General features: G+C 45.7%; 1 protein-coding gene and 1 long non-coding RNA gene across 2 annotated transcripts in view; one reads left to right on the plus strand and one right to left on the minus strand.

The window, feature by feature from the left end:
- LOC147015931 (secreted frizzled-related protein 5-like) overlaps positions 1 to 5,141 on the plus strand; it is a 51,951-nt gene extending 46,810 nt beyond the window's left edge. The window contains exon 3 of the mRNA XM_085848565.1: positions 3,806 to 5,141. Within this exon, the coding sequence (XP_085704691.1) occupies positions 3,806 to 4,131 (326 nt within the window). The 3' untranslated portion in view covers positions 4,132 to 5,141. The remainder of the gene's footprint in view (positions 1 to 3,805) is intronic.
- Positions 1 to 15,185, minus strand: part of LOC147015932 (uncharacterized) — a 41,138-nt gene that overhangs the window by 8,938 nt on the left and 17,015 nt on the right. The window lies entirely within an intron of this gene.

The raw sequence follows: 15,185 nt of genomic DNA on the forward strand, positions 1-15,185 counted from the left end.
GCCGCTTGGCTGGGATTAACGCCGGCACGCAGGGTTCGCTCCGCTCGACTCTAAACGCTGCCGGCGGCTCCATAATTGACTCGAAATGGCTCGGACGCGCCTGCGTAGCGTGCCGCGCGGCTGCCTGAAAGGCCCCCATTGAGTGGGCTCGAGGCACAGCGCACCAATAAAAAGGGAGGCCTTGCAAAGAGTGTGGTGGCTTTTCTCTTCCCTCTTTTTGCCTCCTGTGCCATCTTTCGAAACTCCTTGGCCAACACATGGAGCAAACTGAAACTGTGCCGTTGCACATCGCAGCTGGAAAGAAAATATCGAAGTGGCTCTAATTAGCCTGCAACACCTTTTCCAACCCATCTCTAGTTTTGTTGTTTGCTCGTTCTAACAGGTGACTATAAACCCTAAACCAGTCTGTGTCAGTTCACTGCAGGTTGAAGACCTCCTTCAACTCATGTAGAGGGGTGTTCGACATAATCCCCATGCTGGCAAAGTGCAGGCTTGCGAAGAGGGAGCAACTGTGGGAATCGAACTCACACCGTATTGTGGAGAAAGATTCAGGTCTTCAACCACTCGACCCAAGAACCAAGTGCAGCTTTTCCTTTTCTTTTAAAAGCACTACTTCACTTGGAAGTGTTATTTTCCATACGTAATGGTAGCCCATGTATAGTGAAGGCAAAAGGGTTTTTTTGTGCGTGCAATAAACTTCTTTGCAACTGCTTTAGCTCCGTATCGATTTCACAAAGCACAGCAAAAGGGAAGGCAAAGCTATTGATCTTTGCAATGTACTTAGTGGCCTGAAAGGGAAGCAGGAATACTTCAAGTCATTACAGAGCACAACGAAAGTCAAAGGATTAATGACTACTTTGACGAGAAGCAGACCTGCTCTCGATGAGATAATATTGTCGATTCGAGTCCCTCTTGTGCAAGGCTGAAGATAGCATGCCGCCGCAACTTTAGGAAACAAAAGGCTATGTAAGGGAAGATAAAGAGTGCATGTTGGAATAAACCGGAGTGCCAATGAGGTACCAAAGCAAGAATTGGAAAAGCAAAAAAAAATAATCTGACAGGCACTTGGATGGTCGTAAGTCTGCCCGGTGTAGAGCAAATCTTTGAGGAGCAGCAACAGAAAGCTTCTGTCTTCCGGGCACAATGATTTCCTCTGCACGCGAAGCCTCTCGGTTCCTGTCAGCTTTCTCAAAGCCACCCCTGACTTGCCAGCCTACAGCAAAATCACCGACACCTCAGTTGGTGCATCCGTTGTGCCGATGTCATGGCAGCAATTTGTGGCAAGGCTGTGGCTGCCCTGCCTGTGGCCCAACGACAGCTGGATGAGTGCATGCTTACACGGCCTCGTGCGTACGCGCGTGCTGACATTGTCCATGTGGACGTCAACAAGGAAACCCTTTTCCTTCCTGAGCATGATTGCTTTTCTGTCTTTCCTTCCAATACACAGCAGTTGTGAACAGTTTTTTAGGCCACATCTTGCATCATCATAACAGCACTCGTAGACCTCGTCTCTACTTGTCATTAGTTAACACTAGTTACTCAGATCTATATTGTCAAGAGCAAGATCTTGAGTGTCTGCACAAATGATCCCAGGTATCTTCAGAGTGCAGCACCATGAAGCTCGCTGTACAAGTACGACATGTTTGACCGACACTTGAAAAACGAAACAAGTATAAGTAATCACCTGTAAAAGTCCACAACAATTTTCACTCTTTCTGTTGGGCGTTGTCAACCTTTTTATCATCTGAAGAGCACGCCAACACTCTGTGACGAACGTTCACCTCAATGGTAAATGAACACGTCGCCTAATATTTATGCTTGACGATTCATTGCCATTGTTACACCGAGCCACCAGGGGGCGAATGACTGACCTTTGATTTCCTCAACACGTCTTGTTCTTTGCATCATCACAGCACATCCGAATTCGAACAAATTTTAACCTTTTCCTGAAACTCTTACTTCTTCATTCTTCCCTATCATTGAGCAATTAAACAATGTTGGTGTTATTTTGGTATGATGCGGTCTTATTGGATGAGACGTCAAGGCATTGTTGCATCCATCATCATGGTAAAGGGGAAAGCAGACCACTGATCTCAGGGAAGGGAAGTGAATCCAGATCCAGTGTGGATTCAGGAAGAAAGAATGGAATTACCAAGTGTGAATCCAACATTTGTATCTTGTCCTCATTTGCCCAAAAACCAGAGGTCTCATTTTCATGACTCATCCTTTTCAAAGTCTTGCGTCCAGGCTTCTGGTTCCTCTAGAATCTTGTGGGCTATTGCTTCTACTTGTAGAGAGTGTAGACGCTGATGCTTCAAGTCCCTTGTGATATGTTCCATCGATGGCCATGCTCTTTCCAGATGTGGTCACGAAGCAGAGAATGCATGGTTGGTTCAGCCATTGGTATTTCCAGGGTTAGCCAGGGCAATGATTTGTCCAGGATACGAGCATACAATGGCCCACCGTCTTCGAGAGGTGAACCCACCATCTGATGGAAGACTGTGGGGTCTTCAACATCCACCGACGAATACTTGCAGATGGGACACCCAGCTACTTGCAAATGGGACACTCTAGGGCAGCACAGTCAGTGATTCAACTCCCTGCCTGTGACATACGAGTGACTGCAGTTTAGAGTCGGGTTGGGAATCTAACCCAGGTGAGACAATTCAAAGGTGAGTGTGCTGCCTCCAAGCTATTTAAAACTCAATACAATGGTGTGCATATTTTGTTGTTGAATTCACAATGTGTTGACCTATTTAGCGTTCGCACCTGAACTAAGGGATCATGGTGTTCAAATCCCATACACTGTACACATTTGTGTATTATTGACTGATGTCTTGTAATTTGCATTCAAGTACAGTGATGCCTATTCATCTCTTTGTCTGAGATGCAATTTATGTAGAAGCTCCACTATAAGCCTAAGATCAATGTACTTTTTTGATATTAAAAAAAATCAAAAAATATGTATATAAAACGTGCTTGATGATGAATAAGGTTTTTAGATCTATGCGATCATACCCTTGCACTGCACTTACTGCACCAGCCTCAATCGCAGCGAGATTGACGTTCCGCCGCAGTGTGATGGCCACGATGCAACCACAGGCGGGGATAGTGACATCCCACGGGACTGAATGGCAGTTCAATATTTTATGATAACATGTGGCTGTGGCACAGACAGAAATGCTAATGCTGGCCTGTTTCTTTTACATGCATACAGAGAGAGAGACCAACACACACACACACACACACACACACACACACACACACACACACACACACACACACACACACACACACACACACACACACACACACACACACACACACACACACACACACACACACACACACACACACACACACACACACACTGCTGGATCACATGGCTAGGGCTATGCAGATCAAATGTTTCCATTAATGGCAGTGAAAAGTTCCAAGAACGAGACAATTGTCCAAGACACACCATTTTAAAGAAAATTTCAGGATACACGTATGGGATATGTTGTCTGTAAGAAAATATTTTCTTCACTACCCATCCATGTTAAAAAAAAAAAAATGTTCATGTAAGTATGTTCGTGCTGGAACATCTTGAACATCCCCTTCTCTCATCCTCCTGCCCCTCACATGTATATGACTGTTTTCCACAATACTTCAAATCTGGATTTTACTCTTGGATCACCCGGTGTGTTGCTGATGGAAATGTTTCCTCCAAGACTGACATGTTTCAAATTAATCTGAACAATCCTTTTTTTGGTTGGAGTTCAATGATGCTGACCTCGGAGATCTTTCACCCCTCTCTCCGCAGGACTGAAAATGCGGCTGCGGGAGGTGAAGCAGTCCGGAAGAGACCGACGACTCGTCGGGGCTCGACGGAAGCGGAAAGTATTCCGTGCCGGCTCGCTGCGTCGGAAGGAGCTACGTAGACCCGTGTTGTTCATGAAAAACGGTGCAGATTGCCTATGCCCGCAACTAGATTCTCAAAAGGGCACTTTTCTCATCCTTGGACGACGAGCAGAACAACGTTTACTGCTCACCGGGATCTACCGCATGGGGAAACGCAATAAAGAGTTGCGCCAGGTCATAAAGACCCTCAAGCATCACAAGTGTCCTGTCTTCCACACTTCATTCTAGCTGTTAGTCCCATTTTCTTTCGACGCATCTTTTCCAGGCCTTGGCCATCTGCTTTATTTGTGTTCCACTTTATCTCGTATCATGGCATCTCAGACTATTCTGTCTCCCCCGCATCCCACCCACCTCCTTGGCAGCTGTTTTGCATGGTGGCAACCTATTATTGTCAAAGTGGGTTGTCTGCAGTTCAGACAGACATTTGTAACTTTGATTGACAATGTATCAGGCCAGAAGGCTTTCCGTATTTATTTTACTTTGTACCTGAGATGAGGTTAATTTTACTGTTGAACAAACGATTGGATTGACAGGTGATTTTTCCTTTCATGCAACAGCAGAGCTTGCAGAGCTTGCAGAGCTTGCAGTTCTCTCTCTCTCTCTCTCTCTCTCTCTCTCTCTCTCTCTCTCTCTCTCTCTCTCTCTCTCTCTGTCTCTGTCTCTGTCTCTGTCTCTGTCTCTGTCTCTGTCTCTGTCTCTGTCTCTGTCTCTGTCTCTCTGTGTCTCTCTGTGTCTCTCTGTGTCTCTCTCTGTCTCTCTCTCTCTCTCTCTCTGGATGATTTGTCTTGGGAGAAGCCAGGTCGGTGTTTCTTCTCATTGGATTGATCATCTCTCCCACTTTTAAGGAGCATCTTCATTCAAGGAGCTTTCTTACTAAAACAAGCTCCTTCACTGCCATTCTGCTTCAAGGTGGGTGCAGAAGGCAATAGAGGAGTCTGTTTGACATGTTTGGACAGCAACGCAGTGTGTAAACATCCATCACGTTCCTTGTGACCCACCTCTTGCTCAGTTGTCATCAAATCCATCCTGGTACATGTGTTTATTTTATTCTTCTTTTTTTTTTTTTAAACACCAAGTCACTGCCCACCTTGTGACTCCTCCACGAAATTTAAAACAAAGGAGGAAACGACTTCACGTCGTTTCTTTTTTCATAATATACGCGGTCGCTCGTCAGTTGTTTTGTAAGCAGATTATATAAAAGTGCATATGCCGTGTGTAAATAAAATATATTTCATCAACATTTGTGTATATCTATATATATATATATATACATATATAAAGAGAGGAAGACTAATGAGAGCATTGGACATGAGTTGAGCACAGTGGTGGACATGATGTTGACAAGGAATGTGACGAGGGGGTAATGGTCCATTTTCTCATATGAGAGAGAGAGAGAGAGAGAGAGAGAGAGAGAGAGAGAGAGAGAGAGAGAGAGAGAGAGAGAGAGAGAGAGAGAGAGAGAGAGAGAGAGAGAGAGAGAGAGAGAGAGAGAGAGAGAGAGAGAGAGAGAGAGAGAGAGAGAGAGAGAGAGAGAGAGAGAGAGAGAGAGAGAGAGAGAGAGAGAGAGAGAGAGAGAGAGAGAGAGAGAGAGAGAGAGAGAGAGAGAGAGAGAGAGAGAGAGAGAGAGAGAGAGAGAGAGAGAGAGAGAGAGAGAGAGAGAGAGAGAGAGAGAGAGAGAGAGAGAGAGAGAGAGAGAGAGAGAGAGAGAGAGAGAGAGAGAGAGAGAGAGAGAGAGAGAGAGAGAGAGAGAGAGAGAGAGAGAGAGAGAGAGAGAGAGAGAGAGAGAGAGAGAGAGAGAGAGAGAGAGAGAGAGAGAGAGAGAGAGAGAGAGAGAGAGAGAGAGAGAGAGAGAGAGATCCAGGACTGTCTCAACTGCCAGATTGTGGAAACGAAGCAGGTTTAAAGTCCGTCTGTTCTTGCACAGGAGACAGCAAGACGGCTCTTATCAGAGCAGTGGTCAGCGAAGCTTAACGGTGCAATTCTCGCCGTTACATTCCAGTGAAGAACTAATGGCGTTGTGAAATGACAGGAGGTTCTCGCCTGCTGGAAGGTCCATTTACATGCTGTGCGAGTAGCTCAAACGATGTTGCTTTGAACGAAAGAGCAGGACGTGCCTTGGTAGCTAAAGCCTCTTTTACTTCCTTCCTTAAAATACCCCGTTTGAAATGTCTATTGCAATTCACCGTAATAAGGAATAACAAAAATAAAGAGGATGCAAGGAGAGTTTGTTGGTGCTGGCCGTGCATTTATTGTTCGTTGTCAAGTCTGTGCTATAGCCAACAAATGTCAACGCAGGATTCGGACTACTGTATGTTTGTCGTCCTGCGAGTTGCATCATCACTGAGGTGTGGCCTTGTTGCATTTGAAGTGCCCATGCACGTTAAGACAGGAAGGAAATTGGTCAAGGCAGCAACACACAATGGCCTATTATTTTTGAAAGTCGCTGTGGGATTGTTAAGGTCTACCAATGGTGGGGGGGGGGGGGAGATGCCATTGTTGAAGAACTCTACCTGCAGAGCACCAGGATGACAGTTTATATTCCGATTGGGAATGAAACCCAGGTGTTGGTGGAGGAGAGGGATTGGTTTAAAACAAGGTTTTAGAAAGAAGTTAAAAGAAGAGACTATGAGGCCAATTATTTCTAAACTCCTGAGATGATGATGTGATGTATTTAAAAGGATCACTGTTGTATCAATTCTGAACCACTGAAGGCAAACAGGACAGCTGCGGTGGTATTGCATTAGTTTCTGAGCTGTCTAGTCTGGGTGGAGGTAATCATTGTGTGCCGGTCCTATATGACCATATTCTAAAGTGCCACCCTGACCTACCAGGGTCACTGCGTCAGCAGGCCCCAAGAAATGATGCAGCAAGCAGGCAGGTGTTGCAAATGCATGACGATGAGAATAAGGATCTCCGACAGAAAGGTATTCAGTTTTGTGAACCTAGGCTTGCAACCACTCACAAAAATAGGACCACTGGACCTGTAGCTTATCTGGACCCTGGCCTAATGTTATAACCCAAATCTGGTAGCATTTTCACTGGTGGGTCTGGAGAAGAAGATTTTTGAAGGAATATACGAAAAGTCCGCCATTTTGACCTAGTTAAAGTCACGTGACCGGAACGAGCTTTGCAATCCCCATTACCAGTCAGGAGCAGAACCTTGCTGCCAGATTTCAGCCGGATCAGCCCAGTGGTTTGCCGGAGAAGTCAATGTAGGAGACTGACAGATGGACGGAAGGTGCAAGATAACAATACCTTATCTGGAATTCCAATTCCAGATAAGCTAATAATATTATGGGTACTGAACTGGCAATGCTTAAGGAAACAACCTCACGATATTGAGTTTCATCACAAAAGATGACTTTCACGTGGGTGACGGCAAATTGTTGCAATGGCCAGGTCACAAGGAGAGCCTCGTGTGAGCAAGAAGGCTGCCTTGGGACTTCCGGTTCCGGTTCTTGAGTGACGGTGGCAGGTCCTCTTGAGGGTCGCTGCCGACTTTCTCAAAGATCAGTTTTCCAGTCGTTTTTGCCATGTTTTTACTGTTATTTTGTTGTCTGTGTGTTTCTAGTTCAGTCTTGTGTTAAAACTTGTGCTAGTGTTGAGTTTTCGTCATCTTTTCATCTCGGGTTTCCCTGAGGCCTACCCTTCTTCCCATCTGTGGGCACCATCATGTTTATTGTATTTTCTCCTTATCACCTTCAGTTTTTTTTCCTTCCACTATCCCCCAATTCCTCCCAACTATACCCTCTGTTTCATGTCTTAATTATAAAAACCAAACTAAAAAAAATATAAGTATCTTTTCTCTTCTCACCTTTCTCTCCCAGAACCATGTGCCTTCCTGTACGGACTCTTCCTCGTCCTTCTTTGTCCCTTTCCACATTTCCAATCCCACTTTGATCATATTCACCACTCACCTTCACGATTTTTTTGTCTTCAAACACTTCCTCTCCTCTGCCCCCTCTTCCCTAATCTTCAAAAAAAAAAACCTTTCTTAAAATGTTTCAACTTCCTCGCTCTCTGCCATGCTCTTCTCCTTCTTCAAAAACCTGAGTTATTTTTGACCTTTCTTTCATCCTGTGTCGAAAAATCCCGTCAGTTACAACGCTTACTTCCTTCATCTATCTATAATTCCAGCAATGTCTGTCTGTGTGTGTGTGTGTGTGTGTGTGTGTGTGTGTGTGTGTGTGTGTGTGTGTGTGTGTGTCTGTGTGTGTGTGACCGCTGTTTCTCGACAACCCCTGGTCCGATCTAATTGAAACTTGCCAGGTATATTGCTGGGGACCTGAGGATGTGCCTTTTGAAGGTTTGATATTAATCGGACAAGTGGTTCCCAAGTTATGGCCATTTATTTACCAACCAATGACAGGGCACGTTGCTGCGGCCATTTATTTTACCAACCAATGACAGGACACGTTGCTGCGTAGGCGTGGCCGATGGGGAAGAGAACCTCAGCCGTGTTCGCCATTACGGGTTTTTTTCTCTTCTCTTCTCTTCTCTCTTTGTGTTTTTCCTTGCGAAAAGGCAAAATACGTTGGCGCTAATTGAATAATTGGCCATTAAAACTAATAATTTATCAAAACGTTGGCAAATCCAGCAGCCTCCGCGTTCTTGCCCTGGACGAGGAGACAAAGGAAAAGCGCCGCTTCCTCAGCAATGTTGTTTATGAAGAGGTGCTAACGAGATAAAGGTGTGTACAATGTACATGGAAAAAATTTTTATTATTATTTATTTATTGAAGAAAAATTCTTCCGAAAATAATTTATCAAAAAAAGTGCACAACTTTTTTTTGTTTTCAAGTGTCAAAACGGTGTGGTCTTTGGAAGTGTTAAGGAATTCAGTTCTACTCAACATGCTTGCCAACGAAATACATCTCAATTTGGTGGTATGCTTTGCAAACTATTTTTTTTAAAACTATTTTCAAACTAAAACAATTCGAACATGGAATACCTAATGACACTGTACTTTCAGGTCTCCTACAAATCCTACCCTGTTGCCTCACCATGGCATAGGAGTGGCAATGGTCAATGGCAGCGAATGTCATGGCAAGCAAAGACAGGGAGGTAAACTTGATTTTAATTTTGATTTTAATTAACTCTGTATGTGTAAGTATCACAGTTGTTACTTCAATGCAAGCGATAATTCGTGGAATGCATGTGAACATTCCGTACGGGCACGCACCACTTCCGGATAGTGATGACTTACTGTATTCTAATAATTTCTCGATTTCTTATGCGCATTTATAGATAAACACAATGCCCCAATCCAGTCGTCGTTTACAAGAGTGAAGGAACGGCCTGTGTGGTTGTTTGAAAGTCTTTTTTTCTTTGCACTTACGGCCACGCACGTACAGGCATGCGAGAGCGAAGGAACGGCCTGTGTGGTTATTGTTTCTGGCACGCGGTTTGAAAGATATTTTTGGGTTTTTTTTGTATGTGCAGCCATGCATGTACGGCCATGCACGTATGGGCACACACGTACGGCCACGCACGTACGGTCACGTGAGAGCGAAGGAACGGCCTGTGTGGTTGTTTCTGGCAAGCGGTTTTAAAGTATATATTTATTTATTTTTTGCACGTATGGCCACGCACGTACGGGCACGTGAGAGCGAAGGAACGGCCTGTGTGGTTGTTGTTTCTGGCACGCGGTTTGAAAGGTTTTTTTGGGGGGGGAGGGTTTGCACGTATGGCCACGCACCTACGGGCATGCACTAGTTCTCTCAATTCTTCTGAACTCCATCCATCCTCCAATGTATTTAAATGAATCTCTGACCCTCAATTTTTTTTAATCCCATTTTGCAATGCGTGTCCTTCTTCCAATCGTTCTTTTTTTCCAACTTCAATGCAAATTCATCCCACCTTCTTAAATCTACCTCCTCATAACTCCTCCCCTGTTATACCTTCTCCTTACTCCTCCCATCTTGCCCCTCATCTTACCTCCTCTCTTCGCTCCTCTCCATTGCCCTCTGTTTTATGAACAGCTCCCCCTCTGGTATCCCAAGTTGCATGGTTTTCAAACATCCGTGGATTCCGTTCCAACCTAACAAGTATCTCATTCTCTCATTCAGTAAACTCCTCAATATCTCTCATTCCTCTCATTCTCATTCAGTAAACTCCTCAATATCTGAAACATGGTCTCTCTCTCTCTTTCCTCTCATCACACCTCCCCCTCTTCTCCTCCCCAAATATTGTTCCTCCCCCTGTCCACTCCCTGCTTTACCAATCCTCCACCCAGTCTCATCCTTCCCCTCTCCCACCCTCCCTTCTTTCTCCTCTGCCATGACCCTGCCTGCTCTCATTGTCTCCGCTCTCTCTCAAAGCTTCGCTCTCATCTCTCCATCGCAATTCAGCCGCCTCTTCCCCATTCAAGGCAAACATCACTCTCTCCCACCCCCCCCTCCCAAAAACCTTCACCTTTACCTTTCTCAAAAGCTCCCCTCACCCTTCTCCCCTCTCACCCTTCTCCAAATCTCCTCTCACTAACCCCTTCAAATCACTCCCTCACCCCTCCTCTTCTAATCTCCCCCATCACTCCCCCTTCTCAAAGCTGCCTCCCTCTCTTCCCACCACCTCAAATATCATCACACCCCCCTCTTACCAACCCCTCAAATCTTGTCCCTCCCTCGGCCTGATGCCTTTTTCACCATACCACTACCAAGTCTGATCATTCTCTTCTCCCCACCTCTCCCTTCTCCTTCTTCCCCTTTTATTATGGCCATGTCTGCTCTCATCGTCTCCCCTCTCCCTCAAAGCTTCTCCTCACCCTTCTCAAAAGCTCCCCCTTGACTCTTCTCCCTCAATTCTTCCCTACCCCCAACTCTTCTCGCTCACTTCTCCCGCCCTCACCTCTCCCCTTCAAATCACCCCTCTCTCCCCCTCCTAAAAGCTGCCCCCTCATATCCACAAAGCTGCCTCCTTCCCTCACCCTCTCTCTTCCAACTCATACCTCCTCCAATCTCTGACTTCCCTCTGCCTCCTCTCTTATAACTCCCCACTGTCATCCCATCACTACCTAGCGTCCTAGCCTTTTGCCCTCATCCACATCTGGCCCTCTCCCATAACTCTTCTGCAATCTCCTACACACTGTCAACAACTCTCCCTACCTCGACCTCTACTCCCTCATCCTACCCTACCCCACCCTCCCCTGCACCCAAAGCCTCCTCCCTTCCTCTTCCTTAACAGTGTGGACCTTAAATATCCGAGGCTTTCGCTCTAACCTGACTGATCTCTCCATACAGGTTGCCACTGACAAACCACACATTATCTGCTTAACAGAAACTTTCCTCCTTCAAGACGTCTCTGACTCTCGAGTATCTCTCCCTGGTTACTCCCTCCTCCGGTATAATAGAACTGAGCCTCATCCTGGTAATGGTGTTGCTCTGTTTATCAAAAACTCTATCCCTCACTCTCCATGCACTGCCCTCACTCCTCCACACCCCCAGAAATACCTCTGGCTCCAGATTCCTCTCCACTGCCACCTCTTCATATATATGTATGTATATATATATATATATATATATATATATATATATATATATATATATATATATATATATATATATATATATATATATATATATATATGTATAATATGTGTGTTGTACAGTCCACCAAACAGTGATGATTCCATTTACATCTTGTTTGCCGAAAACATGGACCAACTTCTATCCACTCATCTAAACTCTGTCTTCCTCATATGTGGTGACTTCAATTGCCATCATTCCAGTTGGCTGGGTGTGGGTACCTCTCTCACCTGTCATGGCACTTCAGCAAAGGATTAGAGCCTGGTGTTGGCTTGGTGGTTTGGGTAGCTGACTTGAGATCCTTGCATCCTGAGTTTGAGCCCCGTTGGCCACTGAATGAATACCAGATGGAGTTGACTCAGCCTGTCAACCTTCCGAGGTCGGCAAAATGAGTGCTAGTGTACTGGTAATAGGGACACTGCATCAGTGGCTATGCCGCGTCCCTTACCAATGATGCTACTAGCAGCCATAAGGCTGCACTCAAAAGTGAGAGAGCAAAAGATTTCTGCAACTCATTTGGGACTGACAGTTTGTCAACTTCCCAACCCGGATCTCAGCCAACGGTGCTCCAGCCCTTCTGGATTTGATTTTGACCAATTTCCCAGAAAATGTCTGCTGTTCTTCTGCTGCAATTGGTTCATCTGACCACATTCTTGTTAAAGTGGTCATCTCTCTGGTCGTTATTAGAGAACCACCTCAGTGCCAACGAGTATGGCATTTCACTCAGGCCGACTGGCAGGGACTTCAAAGCAACCATCAAACTTCTGGTCTTCCATTTCTACTCTCTCTGACATCAACTCATCTTGCAAATTCTTTTAAAGAAACTTGCTCTCTCTCATACACAGATTTATCCCATCTTGTCTTCAGTTGTCCTACCCTTCTTCCCACCCATGGTACACTGAATCTTGTGGCGAGGCAGTTGTCCTGAGACAACTGAAGTTCACCTCATGGAAGGCAAATACTACTGAAGGGAATCTCAGATCCTTCCACAAAGCTCAGAAGAAGTGTGTGTCTACCCTCAGGACAGCCAGGAACCACCATCTTTCCAATCTCAAATCTGAACTCAAACCTGTCTCCCTCCTCCAAGTCCTGGTGATGTCCAGTTAAGTCTGTTTCTGGAGTATATTCGCCCTCCATCCCTTCCCTTACCTCAAATGGCTGCATAGCAGACACTGCATGTGAAAAGGCTGAATGCCTAAACTCTGTGTTTGCTTCTAAATCTAGTGTTCCCCCAAACCCATCGCTTTCTGAACCCACCTTACCTAGTCACACCCAGCTGTTCCTGGACTCTCTGTCCTTTTCTTCTGACAAGGTGGAGAGCTTGCTGTCAAACCTCGACTCAGATTCTGCAACCGGTCCAGATGGCATCAGCCCACGGGTCCTAAAAACCTGCTCTGCTGCTCTTGCTCGCCCTCTCTTTGTGATATTCACCCTCTCATTTGTTCAAGGTCATCCGCCATCTGCTTGGACATCAGCAAACATTCCCGCCCTGCATAAAAAGGTGCAAAAGCAGATCCTTTCAAATACAGACCAATCAGCCTGCTCCGAATCATCAACAACGTCATGGAATCCATCCTTACTTTCGACATCAAATATGTCCTCTTCTCCAACGGCTTGATTTCCAATCATCAATTTGGATTCAGATCAGGCCACTCCATCCTGGACATGCTGCTTCTGCTTTCCCAACAATGGATGAAGATCCTCAATGCCAGACATGAAATCAGAGCCATATCCCAAGACATATCACGTGTCTTTGATACGGTCTGGCACCCTGCCCTGCTCATCAATCTCTCTTCCTTTGGTATCCAAGGCTATCTCCACTCATAGGTCGTGGACTTCCTCTCCTGTCACAATCAACACGTGGGCCTTAATGGAATTCTCTCATCCCCTCTTCCTGTCCAGGCTGGAGTTCCTCAAGGCAGTGTTCTGGGCCCTGTGCTTCTTCTGGTTTTCATCAATGATCTCTCTGACTTGGAAAATCCTCTATCTCTTTGCTGATGACTCCACCCTCTGCCATACCATCTGCCACCCCTCAGATTGGCAAGTATCAGCCTCTTCACTCTCTGCAGATCTGGATAATATCACAAGCTGGTCCAACACATGGAACATGTCTTTCAATTCTCACAAATCTTACATACTCAGTATGTCTCTCCGAAAGGACTGGAACCCCCCCCCCCCCAAACCCATCTACTTTCGCAACAATCCTCTTGAAGAATTCCTTTCATTCAAGCTTCAGGGTCTCACTATCTGCCATGATCTTTCCTGGGAAAGCCACATTTCACAGCTGGCCTCCAAAGCCAGTCACCAACTGGGCATCCTCCGTTGTGCAAAGTCCTTCCTTGCACTCCTGAGTTCCTGAGCTCCCGCCTCATACCTTTCTCGGCTTCACGCTATGGAAACCAAGGCATTTATGATCATTGGTATCTGCCACGATGAAGTTGAGTCTTTGGGTCTCTCACTCTCTCACTGTAAGTAGGTCAGTGGTCTTTCTGTCTTCTACCGCCTCCTCTCTGGCCTTTCCCCCCTGCTCTGTCTGTGATCTGTCACCCCCATATTTCTGCAGGGCGCTCAAGATCTGCCAGCAACCCCCTTCTGGTGAAACTGCCAAAATTAAGAATCACTGCTCACCTTCACTCCTTCATTCCTCTTTTTCCCACCTCTGGAACAAACTCCCACACTCTCTTCAATTCCACTCTTTCCTCCAGGTCTTCAAAACACTGTTCACCACCATCTCTTATCTTCCCCCATCCCAAACCATATTTTATACCCCCGTTAATCCACTCCAAACACACCTCCTTCAAATTCCCTGCTTTCTTTCCTGAAAGTCCCTGTAATGTCCATCTTCTATTCCCCATGTTCCCTGCCCCCATCCCTCTCCCATCCACAGATCTCTTAATGTATCTGTTCCCCACTGTATTGTGCTTCTCTCTTCCACCCCCCTCGTTTCATGCTCCCTTTGTTATCGGTTCTGTGTGTTAGCTCTTATATGAGCCTCGACATTGTTTTGAAAAAAAAAGACATATCTCGACAAAGCATCCTGGTCACACACGATATTCAAGAAAAAGAAAAACATCAGCACAGCTTACAAGCAGCCACTTTCCAACAAAATAGAGCACCGTGACATCCGACCGACTGCAATCAAACGTGGTGTGGTATCGGTCCACTTCTTCAAAACCTGGGTATGATTCCCAATTGGTAGTAGCAGCAGAAACTGTGGATAGGTTTATATTGGAATCGGATAGGTGCCGACAGTGGCAGTACGTGTTTGTAGGTAGCTTGAGTGTGGATGGGTGATTGTGATGTCTGTGAGAGGGTCTCGTCAAGGTATAGTGTGTGGTCGGTGTTGTACATTTTTCACCCGAAAACTGCCTACGTCCACTCCTCCCTCCCCCACCACCCCTCAACCCTCCAACCCCCACCCCACCACCACCAAGAATAAATAAATAATAATGAATTAAAGTTTCCATTTTTTAATTTTAACACCCTGGTGATGTCATTGAGCCTGCCACATTTTTCCCATCACCCTTTGCCATGAAATTAAGTCTTTATCTTGACGAAATTATTTAATTTTTTCGCACAGGCATGATGGGCCGAATGGCCTCTTGCGTCAAATTTCCTTGTTGTCTCAAAATACTGGTACATAATCATCTCGGTCAAGATGGATTTTATGTGACTGTGGATGTGAATGCACACACAACCCTGCACCAATCATTGCAATGACTCTGGTGAAGATCTACAAGAGGGCTCCCTGGTGACCCCG

This window comes from Eptatretus burgeri, chromosome 12, assembly GCF_056783735.1.
Source record: "Eptatretus burgeri isolate ZD-2024b chromosome 12, Ebu_testis_v1, whole genome shotgun sequence".
In the NCBI taxonomy this organism is placed as follows: domain Eukaryota; kingdom Metazoa; phylum Chordata; class Myxini; order Myxiniformes; family Myxinidae; genus Eptatretus; species Eptatretus burgeri.